At 42.9% G+C, this 17,936-nt stretch overlaps 1 protein-coding gene across 1 annotated transcript in view; it reads right to left on the minus strand.

Moving 5' to 3' along the window:
* Nucleotides 1-4,911: 4,911 nt before the first annotated feature.
* Nucleotides 4,912-17,936, minus strand: part of HEG1 (heart development protein with EGF like domains 1) — a gene marked incomplete at its 5' end in the record, with an annotated part of 63,509 nt that continues 50,484 nt past the window's right edge. The window contains 5 exons of the mRNA XM_084642726.1: nt 4,912-6,504; nt 8,168-8,342; nt 10,574-10,661; nt 11,913-11,950; nt 12,075-12,117. Of these exons, the coding sequence (XP_084498852.1) occupies nt 6,355-6,504; nt 8,168-8,342; nt 10,574-10,661; nt 11,913-11,950; nt 12,075-12,117 (494 nt within the window). The 3' untranslated portion in view covers nt 4,912-6,354. The remainder of the gene's footprint in view (nt 6,505-8,167; nt 8,343-10,573; nt 10,662-11,912; nt 11,951-12,074; nt 12,118-17,936) is intronic.

The following is a 17,936-nucleotide window of genomic DNA, read 5'->3' on the forward strand; positions in this document are numbered from 1 at the left end:
TTAACAATTAGACTGTTTAGTGATCCAAAGTTGGAGTGATCCTTTCAGTTCTAGGTACTGGTCCTGCAGCCCTTACTCACACAGGTAGTCCCACTAACTTCAGTGGGACTGCTCATATAGAGCTCAACTCCTGTGAGTGATTGGGCCTCCTTAACTCTTAGTGAATCATTAGGAACTGAGCACTTTGCAGGATTAGATGCCTAAAGGCTACTTGTGTGAGGGCTGCAGGATCAAGTCCCTCATTTGTATCATCAGATAAGCCTATGATGGGATGTAGCACTAAGACAGCAGCCCCCAGCGAGGGGGGCAAAAGCATCATTCACTGAATGGAAATACTGATTAAAGTGCCAGGGGTTTCTAACAGCTATATTGAAAGTTTAGATCCTTTATCATAGAATCATAGACGTGTAGGACTGGAAGGGATCTTCAGAGGTCCTCTAGTCCATCCTCTGCAATGAGCAGAACCAACTAAACCTAGACCATTCCTGACAGGTGTTTGTCGAACTTGTTCTTAAACACTGCCAGTGGCAGGGATTCCACAGCCTCCCTTGGTAACCTATTCCAGTGCTTACCTATCCCGCCACTGTTACAATGATCAACACCCCCACAACATACCTTTCAAAATCCACGGATCCTACACATGCCTATCACAACATATGATGGTACCTCATCCAGTGCACTAACTGCCCCAACAACAACTATGTGGGTGAAACCAGGCAACCACTACGCCCTCAAATGAACTCACACAGGAAAATGATAAAAGACAAAAACACCCAGTCACCTGTGGGTGAACACTTTTCACAAAGCAATGTGACCTTTCAGTCCTCGTCCTCAAAGGAAACCTGCACAACACTTTCAAAAGATGAGCCGGGGAGCTTATATTCATTACTCTGCTAGACCCTAAAAAACATGGACTGAAGTGAGACACTGGATTTATTGTTTATTACAATAATCTGTAACACACTAACCCCTCTTTTTGTTAACAGGCCACTCTACGTTGAATGGTTCCTTACCATATGTACTAACTACTTATGCTAAACAACCTGTTCCACTTGCATTTTGCTGTGATGCTGGGAGTATCTTTTCCCAGACCCAAAGAAGAACTCAGTGTGGTTCGAAAGCTCGTCTCTCTCACCAACAGAAGTTGGTCCAACAAAAGATATTACCTCACCCACTTTGTCTCTCTAATATCCTTGTAGTTAGACAGTTTTTCCAATCATGTAACCTACATCTCCCTTGCTGCAGACTAAGCCCATTACTTCTTGTCCTACCTTCAGTGGACAAGGAGAACAACTTATCACTGTCTTCTTTATAACAGCCCTATCTGACTGCTGTTATCAGGTCCCTGCTCAGTCTTCTTTTCTCAACACTAAACACACCGGTTTTTTAACCTTTCCTTATAGGTCTGGTTTTCTAAACCTTTTATCATTTTTGTTGCTCTCCTCCAGACTCTCCTCCATTTGTCCACATCTTTCCTAAAGTGTGGCACACGGAAATGGGCACAGTACTCCATATGAGGTCTCATCAGTGCACAGCAGAGTGGTTAACATATACCAGAATGTTATTTGTCTTTTTTACAACTGCATCACATTGTTGGCTCATGCTTAATTTGTGATCCACTATAACCATCAGCTCCTTTTCTCACCTTGTGCAGTAATACTTTCTAGCCAGTTATGTTTATCTATTAAGCTGTTTTGTGTATTATAACTAATCACTAGAGTTTTCCTTTAAGTAGAGCTCCTTAGGCAGGAGCGGATTATGCAAGAATCACACCGCCTGCTTGTTCAGACTTGAGATATGTTAAATATTACCATCTGTGGCCCTGAGCCTGCACAAGGTAGGTATGAAGTTCAAGGCAAGATCAAAAGCCATAAGCAGGGTGGGAAGAACAGGCGACGCTGACCCTGCATCACTGAGAATGCTGGTGCACAATCACATTGTTACTTCTGCCTATTGCTTGCAGCAGTAACATAAAAAGCAGAGTGCGCAGTTAAGTGCTGTATTTACACACTGCGGATCACACTTAAGCAAATGTCTCCTCAGATACACTCCTCTGTTGCACCTCTCTTATCTCGCAATCTCAAGAGCAAGGGACAAGGCATGAACAGGGGTCTGAAACCTACTGCCATGAAGTACAGAGAAGGAGAGGTTACTCACCTAGTGCAGCAACTGGAGTTCTTTGAGATGTATGTTCCTGTGGGTGCTCCACTTCAGTTGCACCTGCGCCTTTGATCAGAGGTTTTTGATAGCAGCACCCGTTCGGCCCATAATGTGCCCCACACATCCTTGTACACCGGCACAAAGCCTATATGGGGCCGCTGGGAACCACCCTCAGTTCCTTCTCCACCGCAAGTCCCACAAAGGAGACTCCAAAGCCAAGGGGAAGGAGGGCGGGTGGTGGAGCACCCATAGGGACACACATGTCGAAGAACTACAGTTACTGCACAAGGTGATTAACCTCTCCTTCTTCCTCAAGTAGTGTCCCTGTGGGTGCGCCACTTCAGGGGACGTCAGAGCAGTACACCCCTAAGAAGGTGAGAGGTTTGGACCAGGGTCCAATACAGAAGAGAGAACTGCATCGCCTACAGCCACATCTGATCTTGCAGCAGACACCAAGGCACAGTGATTAGAAAAGGTAGGTGCCGAGGGTCATGTCACGCTCCACAGATGTCTACACATCCTTAAGCCAGACTGTAGAAGGAGAAAGTACTCTAGTGGAATGTACTATCACTCTTGAAGGGGGCTGAATCTGAGTTTTGTCATAATAGACTGTAATACATCAGAGATTCACTTTGAAAACTTCTGTTTTGAAATAACCGAACCCTTGTTTCTGTCTGCAATGGACACAAATAGTCTAGGAGACCTTCTAAAAGGTTTGGTCCTATCTAAATAAAAAGCTAATGCTTTCCCAACATCTAGAGTATGCAACATGGCTTCTTGACTAGTCCAATGTGGTGCTGGGGGAAAACAAACAAACCAGGCGATTGATGGCTTGATTAATAAGAAATTCTGAGGACATTTTAGGTAAAAATCTGGGATGGGCCCACAGAGATACTTTCTCTGTAAAGAATACCATAAATGGGGGGGGGGGTGGTCCACCATTAAAGTCCCCAATTCTCTGACCCTTTGGGCAGAAGTTATAGCTATCAAGAAGAATGTCTTCACTGATTGATCTAATAAAGAACAAGTACCTAGTGGTTCAAAGGGGTACTTCATCAGGCAATACAGGACTAGGTTCAAGTCCCAGCTAGGAGTAGAGTCTCTGATTTGTGGGTAGAGATTCAACAAACCTCTTAGGAATCTTACCATGGCTGGATGAGCAAAGAGCGAAAAACCCCTTATGGGTATGTGAAAGGCTGTTATTGCTGCTAAGTTATAGCCTAATGCAGTTCATAGAAAGATCCAATGTTTTCAATTCCAGCAGGTAATCCAGTTGATGACTAGAATAGCCTCATGACAAGAGAAACACCTTTTTAAATCCCAGGAAGCCTAGCAATCCCAAGAAAATTAACAACAAATTGATCCCTACTGAAGGGGGGAATGGGACTCAACACTAACTATATATATGAACAAAAATGTTTTAAATAATATTTTAAACTTTTTTGTTGAAAGAAAAGAAAGAAAGAAAGAAAGAAAGAAAGCTGTTCCAACAACGACAAACAGTACATATTAACCAACAAACTAAATTCTGAATACAAGCAGAGAACAGGCACAATTGTAGACTCTGTCTCAGGCCGCAGGTGCTTGAGAAGGAACTGAGGGTGGTTCGTCCACACAGCCTCATATAGTCTCTGTGTGGGGCAGGAGGAGTGTGGGGTACATATGCGGACCAAGCAGATGCTGCTACCAAAAATCTCCAATCAATGGCTTAAGCACACCTGAAGTAGAGCACCCACAGGGACACTGCTCTCAAAGAAGAACTAATGCCTAGTACTGAATCTTACTTGTGTGTCTGTTCACACTTGAGATGGGACACAACAACTTGCTGAGTGCTGGGCAAGACTCTTTAGGATCACAGGCTCTATGGCAAACAAACACTATTAAGTATCAGAGGGGTAGCCGTGTTAGTCTGGATCTGTAAAAGCGGCAAAGAGTCCTGTGGCACCTTATATAAGGTGCCATAGGACTCAAACACTATTAAGTGTCAGTTAATTGAGGGTCTGTCTTCACTATAGAGTTAACTCATGTGACCTTCACTGCAGTTACTGCTCTAGATTTAGCCTAGCCAGAGTGAGAGCAGCCACTCTGGGATACAGCACTCAAGTTCCTGCATCCACACTCATGCTGTACTCATTCATATGTGGCACTAAGAATTCTAAGGGCACGTTCCATTGTTAAGCGCTGCAGTAAGCAAAGCCACTCTATAAATTCTTCCCCATGTATTATGGGAGAACCTGTCAGCCTTTTCTGAGCACACAGGAGGAATTGTGGGAAAGCATTGTAAGATTAGTGGCACTAGAGTGGAGCTAGCCTGCATCCACACTGCAAAGAGATTATGTTAATAGCTGATTTGAGTTTAGTTTATACCCCACCTCAGATCAGCTAACTCGGGTTAAGGATTTTTGTGTGTGGAAGGGCATTGAGGTAGGGCCAACTTGAGTTATAATTTGAGTTCACTTTGCAATGAAGACAAACTCTAAGAGTATTTGATTAACTTGATCTTCACCAAGCACCCAACCCTGCACAGAGTGAAGTCAGAGAGCTTTGGATCAGATCCTTAGTTAGGAATGTAATAAATTATCAATTTGGAGCTTCTTCCTCAATGATCAACAGACATTTTTACAACAGCCAAATGTGATATCTTCAAAAATACGTATGTTCAGGGAAGCTACACAGTATTACCAAACAGGATGGGAGAAACAAGTTCAGAGTTTTTCAAGAATGAAACAATTGTGAAGTTAGACCCTATTGAAAAATGCAGAAAGACCTTCATAACAAATATTTTGTAGTTTTTCATGCAAATTTGTTGGTGATCATTCAAATTTTCTAGAATCACAGACTATACAATAAACTTGTAAAAAATGCTTTTTAGTAAAAATGTTGAATTTTTTTGGGTCAAAATGTCACAAATTCCCGACCAGCTCCATTTGCAGTGACTAACTGTCAATCCAATGCGAATTGCCAGCTAATAGGACTGACACAGAGAAGACAGATGGAAGTCCTTAACAGTTTTTTTGTGATCCAAAGCCTTGTGCTGCTCCCACAGTCAAATGCATCTGGCCACAACAGGCCTGATTTTCTGATGTGCTGAGTAGCTCTGCAGCGCCCATTGAAATCATGGCAGCTGTGGCTGTCTGGATCCAATGCAAAGTCTAAAATTCATGGTACATAAATCCAACCAGGGCTATAATACTTCTGTTCTCGCCCACTTTCTCCCTGGAGTTCATTATGGCTACACACATTTTCTGCAAAGCAATGCGATCTACCTCAACAATTCTATGTTGTAATTTATTACTCCATTAATGAATACTTTATCTGATCTTGCTGCTTTTAAAAAGCATTTAAATCCCTGCTGGAGGTTGTGTGACTTACCACAATATAATAATACAAGCTTTGAACAACATTGCAAATCAGTGGGCAATACACTGTCACATGCAGACATTTCCAAACACAAAGGAGATTTTCAAAGCAGTGCAAGGGATTAGTTATACCTTTTCCCACTAAAATTAAGACAGTGTGGCTAAATCCCCCATACTCCTTTGAAAATGTCAACCTATGAATTCAGCCATCATTGCCAGATGCAGTGCTTAGTTAAGCGCTGAGACATTTGACAGAATGACACACCAATAAAGACAAATAATATTTAGTGGACACCCCAGCTCCCTTGTTGCATAGGAAGCAGATCAAACCAGGGAAAGGCAGAGAAGGGTCTGAAATGAACATACACTTCCTACCCAAAAAGAGCACACACTGTATCTTTGAAAGCTGGCCAAGAGGAAACACACAGTAGTCAGACCAATATCTGTAATTTTACGATATCTGTAAACAAAACACTCCCTAGTGGTATCAATTTTAGAGTGCAGGCAACAATTAGTCTGTACTGATCTATTAACAAATTCATGTTATGTGACGTCAATGGCGAAGATAAAAGTGGAGCACGCACGTTAAGCTTTCTTATACTTCCACCTGGGTCTTTTACAGATTTGCATATTGGCTCATTCTTCCCCTCCATCTTCGCTACTCAACAACTACAAATGCATTTTCAAGGCAGCAATGCTCCGTGTTCTTTTGAGTTCAAAGTCTTTCCTGTATGTGAAGATTAAGACTGATATCGGCTGAACTGTCATGTGACAGAGTGTACCTGGTAAACAAGGACACGTATCTATGTTGATCTTCCACTCCCATACAATTATGTTAAAAATAGTCTCTTCGTCTGGTTTCGTCACTAATAAAGGATGGGTTATATTGTCCAGGGTAGATGCATGAATGTCGGGATCCAGGTAAACCAGTGTAAGGAGGATAAAGTCCATTTCTTTCCAGTTCAGCGTTTCTTAGGCCAGTTGCCTATAGTATAAAAAAGAAAAGAAAAGGCTCTTATTCTGAGGCCTGATTCCTATTTCAAATGTAGCCTTAAAATCTTTTCTTTCTCCAGACTCAAGTGATGAAACAGACAAACACTTGAATTTGTTTGTTTTTATTTTTCTTGTCCGAGTTCCCTTTTATTTCAGGTATTTATTTATCTGATGTAAATTAGCATCGCTTCAGTGAAGTCAATGGAGCTATGTTACATAAGAACGGCCATACTGGGTCAGACCAAAGGTCCATCTAGCCCAGTATCCTGTCTTCCGACAGTGGCCAATGCCAGGGGCTTCAAAGGGAACAAAATGTTGATTTACATCAGCTGAGGATCTGGACCATAATTTTAAGCAATGATTGAATACAGTTATTTCAGTGGCTACACGGAAATGTCGTCATTTGAGATGATCTCTCAGATCCATCCCACCTGCTATTTCAGGATTGTTGTTACTTGCTATTTTCTAGGGCTTTTAGTTGTTTGTTCAGTCTAATTTTAAATATCTCAAGCAACGGGGACGTGCCTAGACTTGATCTCTGATTCCACGATGCGCACTCTCAGAGCAGTGGAATAGCGGGACTCTGTGAGGCTCATTAATACATTGTGAACATTTATCTCTATTACCACCATATGTGTGCAAATGCAACCGTCTGGCTAACTCTCAATCGACAAAGTGATACAGGCCCAAACCGCTGGTTAGTTCAAATCACTGTTGTTAGCCTTTGCACCTGGTAATTAAGAGGGGACAGGATCTGGAAACTATCAAGGTTTAGCAAACACTTCCTCAGTCACTGTGAATGCAAAGGGAGGCGCTATGCACCTGAAGAGCGCAAATACATCAGCACAGTGTGCTGTGGGAATACCCCTCTTAGGGAGCCCAGAAAGATGTTAGTAGCTCAGCTTTCAAAGAGAAGCTAATGACACATGGAAGCCTCTGAAAAAAGTGCCATTTAGAGACAACTCTGCTGAGTCACCATAGTAAATTATTGGGTACCATCTGGATACCAGCAGGATCTTTGCTTCGTAACGCTTAGACTGTGGAATCCTTACTCACATTGAGAAGTGCCCTTGAGTAGCATGAAACCATTGTTTGATCCTGTTGTGAGGCTCATCATTCCTGTACAATGCACCTGTGCAGACCCTGTACCAACCACCTGCAAAAACTCACCTTCCTGTTTATTGGTTATCATAAAGGACTTCAGAAAAGTTTGGGAAACCCCTCAATTTCCAAGGTGCTTTTGCTTTCTGAGAGCAGGGACAAGGGCCAATTCCATTGCTATGGTATATCCCAATAAATGTGCTCTGGAAAAACTTAAATTTACCTTGCAAATAAAATGCAAATCAAAACAAAGTAATGCTCATAGTCCTCTTATATCACTGGACAACATCATTGCAAAATATGGACCTGATCCTTCAGCATTTACTCACATGAGTAACCACATTGACTACATTAGATTTACTCACATGAGTAATGGTTTGCAGGCTCAGAAACTGTGCCCGCAAGACTCCCAAAACTCTATTCATAACCTCAGGCATTTGCTTTTGTCTTTTTGTCTTACATGCCATGCGTCCACATCTCAGGTAGCAAAGGATATAATATCTCTGGACCATCAGACAAAAGAGACAGTATAGATGGAACCCAGGAATAGATACCGAATAATATACATCCGTCATCTGCAGCAGGTTTTTAGTGCTTCCGTTTTCTTGCATTTCTATGGTCTCTCTGCCCCACTCCTGTGCTCGAGGATTCTTGGGGTACTCAGCATATGGCGACATTTGGAAATCCCCACTCTTGAAGATGAGTTTACTTATGTCATTCTTATTCTTCCTGTTTAAAAAAAAAAAAGTTAAAAGGCAAAACTGACCTTGCTGTCTTGTTACGGTGACCTGATCTAAGGAGATTTGCCCTGATTCCAGGCAGTGAATCATAGAATATCAGGGTTGGAAGGGACATCAGGAGGTCATCTAGTCCAATCCCCTGCTCAAAGCAGGACCAATCCCCAACTAAAGCATCCCAGCCAGGGCTTTGTCAAGCCTGACCTTAAAAACCTCAAAGGAAGGAGATTCCACCACCTCCTTAGGTAACACATTCTAGTGGTGTGAACCCAGACTGTAGGTGAAGAAAACTCCAGTTTTCTCCAATGCAGCTTATCACTGGAATAAGCTGCACTAGTGTAAAAATTGCAGCTTTTCTTCTTCACAGTCAGGGTTTGCACTGGTGCACACTTGATTGGAATCCCCAGTGCAGACAAGCCCAAACCTTGTGACTAAGGCAGGAATGACTTAACAGTGAGGGTAATTAACCACTGGAACAACTTACCCAGTGATGTGGTGGATTCTCCGTCACTTGAAGTCTTTACATAAGGCCTGTCTATCTTTCTAAAAGGGATGCGCTTTAGCTCAAATACAAGTTATGGGCTTGATGCAGGAATCATTGGGTGAGAGTCTATGGCCTGTTTTACACAGGAGATCAGATTAGGTTATCATAATGGTCCTGTTTGGCCTTAAAAATCAGTGAATTGATGTATCTTAGTTCACAGAAGAGTCATGGAAGTGTCAAAAGTCAGGGAAAGGTGACAGAAAACGTGGAAATCAAGCTCCTCAAGTTTCTGTACATTTGAATAGACGTATTTTGCAGGTATAATGAAACTGCTTGGACCAATGCCCTAGGCAGCTGGTCTGAACCCCCTGAATCTCAAAAACATCCCTCCCGCAAACAACCCGCCTATCTACTGTATTTTATGAGAATCTCCTTTGGAGGAGATTTAGATCCAAAACTGTGTCCCCAAAGAGGGTGATATCCCAATGCTGAACATATATGCTACTGAGTGGATAGTCTACTTAAGGAAGGGAGGTGATCTTGTACCTAGATATGAAGACAAGGAGTCAGGACACCTTGGTTCTGTTCTTTGCTATACCACTGACTTGCTAGGTGCCCCTGACACAATCATGTTACCCATCTACAGAACTGGTATCATAATACTTGTCTACTTCACAAAAGTGTGGTACAGTTTTAATTAATATTGTAAAGTGCTATATTAAATACACTGAGTATAGTTCTATTTAACTATGGGGTAAATCCTGCCTCTCATTCGGTGCTTAATTTGCAATGAAAGAGGTGCTGGGGCTCAAGCCTTTAGATATGGGCTTCAAGCAATTTTTTTACTTTCATAACTGACGCGGCAAGCCCAGAGGTGCCGGGGCTATGAACTGCCAAGCTTAAAGATGCTGGGGCTCAGCCCTGGCACAAATTAAGTGTTGCTTCCAGTCCATAGGTACAGAAGGCCTCCTGGCCAGGGTAAATTTGTGGTGCCAAAGAGAGGCAGCACTTGTAAGAACATGTAGAGGCCTGCACTTCATGTGTGATATGGAATCCAGCTCTGCAGAACCTTGCTACATGGCCACGAAGAGGGTGTCTGAGCAGTGGGGCTGGGCTGGGGTTTGGAGGTGACTAGAGCATTACCCACTACCCAAAATCCTCTAGTCTTTCCTATTGCATAAATTATTTCTTTCATCTCAGCTGGAGTTGCCTTTGCAAGGCAGCTCCTTTGCTGCTCCATGGCTCGGAGTAGGCAGGATTCCTTTATCTCCCCATCCCAATGAACATGATTCCCAGCAATCAGCTGAGTTACTTGGGCTGGCTCCTGGGAAAAAAAAAGATTTTCCCCAAAGTGTAAGTACAATATATCCCTTGGTAACTCCACTAAATATATTTCAGAGTAGCAGCTGTGTTAGTCTGTATCCGCAAAAAGAAAAGGAGGTCTTGTGGCACCTTAGAGACTAACAAATTTATCTGAGCATAAGCTTTCGTGAGCTACAGCTCACTTCATCAGATGCATCCGATGAAGTGAGCTGTAGCTCACGAAAGCTTATGCTCAGATAAATTTGTTAGTCTCTAAGGTGCCACAAGTCCTCCTTTTCTTTTTACTAAATATATTGTTTACACTAGGTTTTGTTCTCTGCATGTTTGGCCTTTCAGCTCTAGAGGTGAGGCACCAAGTCCTGTATAATCCATTAACATCAATAACACAGGACTGGCGTCTGGTTTATGATACCTACCGGCAGCAAGTGATGATCAGTGCTATCCCCAGGATAAGCAGAAGTCCCCCTCCTGCAGCTGCAATCACCACGGTGATTAGCTGATACGCTAAACACAAGAGACACAGGAGACCTCACTCACTGAGAAATGATAACATGCTTGTAAATATTTAAGTGAGTATACAGGTATATAGCTACATATCCATCAGGCAAAAGGATTAGGAATTATCTTCTCTTGTTCAATAATTATCAAATAGGACATTAAATTATGTCAAGTAGAGCTGGGGAGTTTTGGAGGACAGAGTAGAAAAATGGGAACTGTTAGACATGGAAAAACAGGTCCCCATTTTGGGACAGTTTGTACTTATGAAAATATGAGAGGTGTGCAACGAAAAGTCTGCCAATTCACTTCAGATCATCTTTAAGCAGCAGTGATCAGCTCATGACAGACTGTACTTTTTCACTTCCTCTGCAGCATGGGGCACGGGTCCCCTGCAGGTTTAAACTAGTGTAAATGGTGAATTCTCTATAAGTTGAAGTCTTTAAACCATGATTTGATGACTTCAGTAACTCAGCCAGAGGTTATGGGTTTGTTACAGGCGTGCGTGGAAGAGGTTATGTGGCCTGCAACGTGCAGAAGGTCAGACCAGATGACCACAATGGTCCCTTCTGACCTTAAAGTCTGTGGGTCTATATGTGTGCAGAGGAGGCCTCCAAGAAGTCATTTGTGTAATAATGTTGAGTAGAGCTGATCGAAAAAATGGATGGAACACTCTTCCATCAGAAAATTCAGTTTGATCAAAATTGAAACTTATTGCAGGAACAAGAAGATCTCAACAAGATGTTCAATGGTAAAATTTTGAAATGATTTGTTATGACTTTCTTGTTTGTTTCATTTTGTTTAGACATTTAGATTAGATTAGATTACATTATTAATGTTTTGATATTATTAAATGAAACTATATGATGCTTTCAAATGAAATGATTTTTGAATTTCTGTTCTGAGAAAAATTTTGAAATTTCAAATTTTGGCCCAATTTGGGACTTTTTTCCACCCAAAATGTTGGAATTTTCTGACCAGCTTTAATGTTAAACAAATGACCACACCACATCAGCAATAAAACTTACTACTCCAACTTTCTAGCATTGTGTAAGAGTTCTATTTTATAAAAAGTATAAGAATTTCTCATTAGTGCTGACTGGTAACTGTGATCCAAGGAAAATTCTGCCCAGCTAAGTAGAAGAACAAAACACTCTGATTGCAGTTCAGGCTGAAAACATATCAGAAATAGAAGAGGCCTTTGTGCCCTCATGACCCTAACGAAGAATAACGTGAAAGGACAAGAAGTTCCATACTTACGGTTTCTACAGTTCAATCCCCCTAAGCCGAACGGGCACCTGTAACATGAAAGAACTATGAGTTTTAAACATCTGAGCCTTAGTTGTGACAACATGTTACCAAAGCTATTTTGGGAGTGGGTGCGGAAAAGGGGGTTAGGTTAAGAAACAGAGATTACTATACCTCACACACGTCTCATTTTCAAGCCTATATCCATCTTCGCAAGCTAGAAAATGAAAGAGAAAGGTGATGAGCACCCCTCAGTGGCGAACTGTAAGTAGGTTTGTATTTATTATTTGTATTGCTGTAGCTAGAAGCTCTAGTCACAGACTCATAGAAGTGTAGAACTGGAAGGGACCTCCATATGTCATCCAATCCAGCCCCTGCACTCAAGGCAGGACTTGGGGCATGTCTACACTTAAAATGCTTCTTTGGCACAGCTGTACCGATGCCGCTGTAGTGCTTTAATGAAAATACTCTAAGTCTGTTGGCTTAGTCAGTCCACCTCCCCAAGAGGCAGTAGCAGTGTCGGTGGGAGAAACTCTTCCACCAACATAGCGCTGTCTACACGGGGGGGTTAGGTTGTGGATTTTTCACACCCCCAAGTGACATAGTTATACCAAGATAGGTCTGTAGTGGAGACCAGACCCAAGTAATAACTAGACCATTCATGACAGGCGTTTGTCTAATCGGTTCTTAAAAGCCTCCAACAATGGAGATTCCACAACCTTTGTAGGCTATTTGTTCCAGTGCTTAACCACCCTGACAGGAAGTTTTTCCTAATGTCCAATCTAAACTTCCCTTGCTGCAATTTAAGCCCATTGCTTCTTGTCCTATCCTCAGAGGTTAAGGAGAATCAGTTTTCACCCTCCTCCTTGTAACAACCTTTTAGGTACTTGAAAACAATGATCATGTCCCCTCTCAGTCTTCTCTTCTCCAGATTAAAGAACCCCAGTTTTTTAAATCTTTCCTCATAGGTCATGTTTTCTAGACCTTTAATCATTTTTGTTGCTCTTCTCTGGACTTTCTCCAATTTGTCCACATCCTTCCTGAAAGGTGGTGCGCAGGACTAGGCAACAAAATGGCAGATGAAATTCAATGTTGATAAGTGCAAAGTAATGCACATTGGAAAACATAATCCCAACTATACAAATAAAATGATCTAAATGAGCTGTTACCACTCAAGAAAGAGATCTTGGAATCATTGTGGATAGTTCTCTGAAAACATCCACTCCATGTGCAGCAGCAGTCAAAAGAATGCTGGGAATCATTAGGAAAGGGATAGATAATAAGACAGAAAATATCATATTGCCTCTATGTCAATCCATGGCACGCCCACATCTTGAATACTGCGTGCAGATGTGGTCGTCCCATCTCAATAAAGAGACACTGGAATTGGAAAAGGTACAGAAAAGGACAAGAAAAATGATGAGGGGTATGGAACAGCTTCCGTCTGAGGAGAGATTAATAAAACTGAGACTTTTTAGCTTGGAAAAGAGAGGACTAAGGGGGGATACGATTGAGGTCTATAAAATCATGACTGGTGTAGCGAAAGTAAATAAGGAAGTGTTATTTACTTCTCATAGCACAAGAATTAGGGATCACCTAATGAAATTAATAGGCAGCAGGTTTAAAACAAACAAAAGGAAGTATTTCTTCACACAATGCACAGTCAGCCTGTGGAACTCTTTGTCTAAGGATGTTGGAAAGGCCAAGACTCTAACAGGGTTCAAAAAAGAACTAGATAATTCATTGAGGATAAGTCCATTGATGGCTATTAGCCAGGATGGGCAGGGATTGTGTCCGTAGCCTCTGTTTGCCAGAAGCTGGGAATGAGCAACAGGGTTGGATCACTTGTTGATTACCTGTTCTGTTCACTTTCTCTGAAGAACCTGGCATTGGCCACTGTCAGAAGACAGAAGATAGATGGACCTTTGGTCTGACCCAGTATGGCCGTTCTTAAGTTCTTTCATTCGGCTGACTCCCTGGACCCCTTCTGGGGGGCTGCGTCTACACTGCAAAGCAATAAGGCTTGGATCCTGGTTCCCGGCTTAACTTGAGCTTGGATCCTCCAGCCCTGCAAGGTCCTGGGACCCTGCTTCTGAGCCCTGGGTTAGTGCAATTGCAGTGTAGACGCAAGGGGGGTTAGCTTGGAGCCCAGGATCAAGGGTGGGCTTATATTACAGTGTAAATATACTCTTGAAATCTTCAGAGCTTGAAAAGAAAAGACAGGCAGCATCTCAGCTCTTTTCCAAACATACGCACACAAGCTGCAACCACAACAAAGCCTAAAGGTCAAGCATTTGGGATTGTTAATACATAATCTGAGATGGTGAAGGAATGCAGGAGCCATGGCTCTCAGTATGAGGCAGGAAATGCAACATATGATAAAGAAGAGGTCAATATTCACTGCCATGTATAGCAAAATAAAAGCACAAGCTCTTACTAACAAGAAGCTAGGCATTATTTCTGGCATTCCTGGTGCTTTAAAGGCCTCCCATCAAGAGAGCCGAGTACAATGGGGTCCTGGTCCATGAATGAGGCTCTACAAAAATAAATAATAATAATAGGAACTCAGCTATCAGATCACACTGTGCAATTGCTATCAATTTTGGCCCATGCTTAACTTTATGCACAAGAGTAGCCACCTGTCACAGGGCAGTGCCTGTCTGGAGCATCCTCTGGTGGCAGTCTGAGGCATGACAAGCATACCTGCCTCAGTTTCCCTCCTTCAGACTCCCCAAGCTGTCTTTCTGAGTACGAATGGCCCTTGTGGGGTTCGAATGGCCCTTGTGGGGTTTATTTAAAAATAAACCATCTAAACCATAATGAAACAAGACCCAACCAAGTCCCACAACCCGAGTCCAGAGAGAACATCGAATAGAGCCCCAGTGTTATTTTGCCATGCCCCAGATCTCCAGTACAGCACCCCATTCCTCACCATGCCTCAGCCCTCCTGTACGGCTCCAGCATCCCTCATGGTGCCTCACTCCCAGCCTTCTGGCCCTCTAGCTTCAGCTCTCCAACTCTGAGAGCCAGCAGACATCTCCCTCTGTTGCTCTGAGCCTTCAGCCCTCTCCAGCCATGACTTTCTGGCCCAGGAAGGATGGCTGGCTATCCCCTCCATTGGCTTCCTAGCCCTCAGATCTTTTCAGCCTGCTGGCTCTGGCTTTGGCTCTTGAATAGTCAGCAGGCTAGCTCCTCTGCTGGCTTCCTGATAATTCCTCCTCCTTTCCAGGGAGGGCCACAGACAGCTCTCTGTTGCTTTTCCCAGAGACTTCCTTCTGTCTCTCCCTGATCCTTTAACCCCCAGGTGCTGCCCTGTCCTCTTAATTGTCCAAAAGGGAACACCTATCCTGGCACAAGGGAGCTGAACTTACTTCAATGATGGGGGTGTGCCAGACTGTGAAACCCCCCAACTGCCTTCAATGGGACCAATTAAGTGCCTTGCTGGATTGGAGCCTCAGATAACAATTAGAGCTGGTCCAAATGTTTTTATGAAACACAGGTTTCAGAGTAACAGCCGTGTTAGTCTGTATTCTTACATTTGGGGACAATGTATACCTTCAGATCAGCGGCACTGCTATGGGTACCCGCATGGCCCCACAGTATGCCAACATTTTTATGGCTGATTTAGAACAACGCTTCCTCAGCTCTCGTCCCCTAAAGCCCCTACTCTACTTGCACTATATTGATGACATCTTCATCATCTGGACCCATGGAAAAGAAGCTCTTGAGGAATTCCACCATGATTTCAACAATTTCCATCCCACCACCAACCTCAGCCTGGTCCAGTCCACACAAGAGATCCACTTCCTGGACACTACAGTGCTAATAAACAATGGTCACATAAACACCACCCTATACCGGAAACCTACTGACCACTATTCCTACCTGCATGCCTCCAGCTTTCACCCTGACCACACCACACGATCCATCACCTACAGCCAAGCTCTGCGATACAACCGCATTTGCTCCAACCCCTCAGACAGAGACAAACACCTACAAGATCTCTGTCAAGCTTTCTTACAACTACAATACCCACCTGCGGAAGTAAAGAAACAGATTGATAGAGCCAGAAGAGTTCCCAGAAGTTACCTACTACAGGACAGGCCTAACAAAGAAAATAACAGAACGCCACTAGCCGTCACCTTCAGCCCCCAACTAAAACCCCTCCAACGCATTATTAAGGATCTACAACCTATCCTAAAGGATGACCCAACACTCTCACAAATCTTGGGAGACAGGCCAGTCCTTGCCTACAGACAGCCCCGCAACCTGAAGCAAATACTCACCAACAACCACATACCACACAACAGAACCACTAACCCAGGAACTTATCCTTGCAACAAAGCCCGTTGCCAACTGTGCCCACATATCTATTCAGGGGACACCATCACCGGGCCTAATAACATCAGCCACACTATCAGAGGCTCGTTCACCTGCACATCCACCAATGTGATATATGCCATCATGTGCCAGCAATGCCCCTCTGCCATGTACATTGGTCAAACTGGACAGTCTCTACGTAAAAGAATAAATGGACACAAATCAGATGTCAAGAATTATAACATTCATAAACCAGTCGGAGAACACTTCAATCTCTCTGGTCACGCAATCACAGACATGAAGGTCGCTATCTTAAAACAAAAAAACTTCAAATCCAGACTCCAGCGAGAAACTGCTGAATTGGAATTCATTTGCAAATTGGATACTATTAATTTAGGCTTAAATAGAGACTGGGAGTGGCTAAGTCATTATGCAAGGTAGCCTATTTCCCCTTGTTCTTTCCTACCCCCCCCCCCCGCGCCCCCCAGATGTTCTGGTTTAACTTGGATTTAAACTTGGAGAGTGGTCAGTTTGGATGAGCTATTACCAGCAGGAGAGTGAGTTTGTGTGTGTATGGGGGTGGGGGTGAGAAAACCTGGATTTGTGCTGGAAATGGCCCACCTTGATTATCATGCACATTGTAGGGAGAGTGGTCACTTTGGATGAGCTATTACCAGCAGGATAGTGAGTGTGTGTGGTTTTTGGGAGGGGGGTGAGGGGGTGAGAGAACCTGGATTTGTGCAGGAAATGGCCCAACTTGATTATCATGCACATTGTGTAGAGAGTTGTCACTTTGGATGGGCTATCACCAGCAGGAGAGTGAATTTGTGTGGGGGGGTGGAGGGTGAGAAAACCTGGATTTGTGCTGGAAATGGCCCAACTTGATGATCACTTTAGATAAGCTATTACCAGCAGGACAGTGGGGTGGGAGGAGGTATTGTTTCATATTCTCTGTGTGTATATAAAGTCTGCTGCAGTTTCCATGGTATGCATCCGATGAAGTGAGCTGTAGCTCACGAAAGCTCATGCTCAAATAAATTGGTTAGTCTCTAAGGTGCCACAAGTACTCCTTTTCTTTTTATGAAACACGTTTCCACCAGAAAATGGAATTTCATCAGCATCAAAACTTTTTGTGAGAATATGTCCATTTCAATGAAATTTTGTTTTAAAAATATTGGAAACGAAGCATTCTGATTTTTCGTTTTGAAATTTATATATATTTTTAGATGTCAGAATTGGAACAATGTTTCAATTTAATCAAAACAGAGCATTTCAAGTAATCTAAAACAGATTTTTTTTTAATTTTGTTTCTAAACTTTTTGTTTTTTCTGTTTTCATTCCAATTCAGTAGCACGGAGCTCTTTCTTCCGTTAGGAGGTCAAACTGCATGTCCTTCTCTAAGGCCAAAACTAGTGATGATGATCTGACAAGATGTGCAGTCAGCCACCATCCTCTAGCCCTATTACTTTTCAGAGTCCAAATACATCATTTTCTTATGTTCCTAAACTGCACCGGCCCACTGTGATGTGATCAACCTAACCACACATCCTTGGACTCTTGTTGACTCTGGGCCAACACTTTCTAATTTGTACTTCCACCTTAAAGCAGAATATAAACCATATGGGATCTGTAATAAGAACCCAAAGCTATACTTAAAGAAGAGACTACATGTGATAAACACAGCTGACCAGTGAAGGCCACTGCTAACCCACAGCA

The sequence above is a fragment of the Lepidochelys olivacea genome (genome assembly GCF_965140295.1).
Source record: "Lepidochelys olivacea isolate rLepOli2 genome assembly, chromosome: 11".
Classification (NCBI taxonomy): Eukaryota; Metazoa; Chordata; order Testudines; family Cheloniidae; genus Lepidochelys; species Lepidochelys olivacea.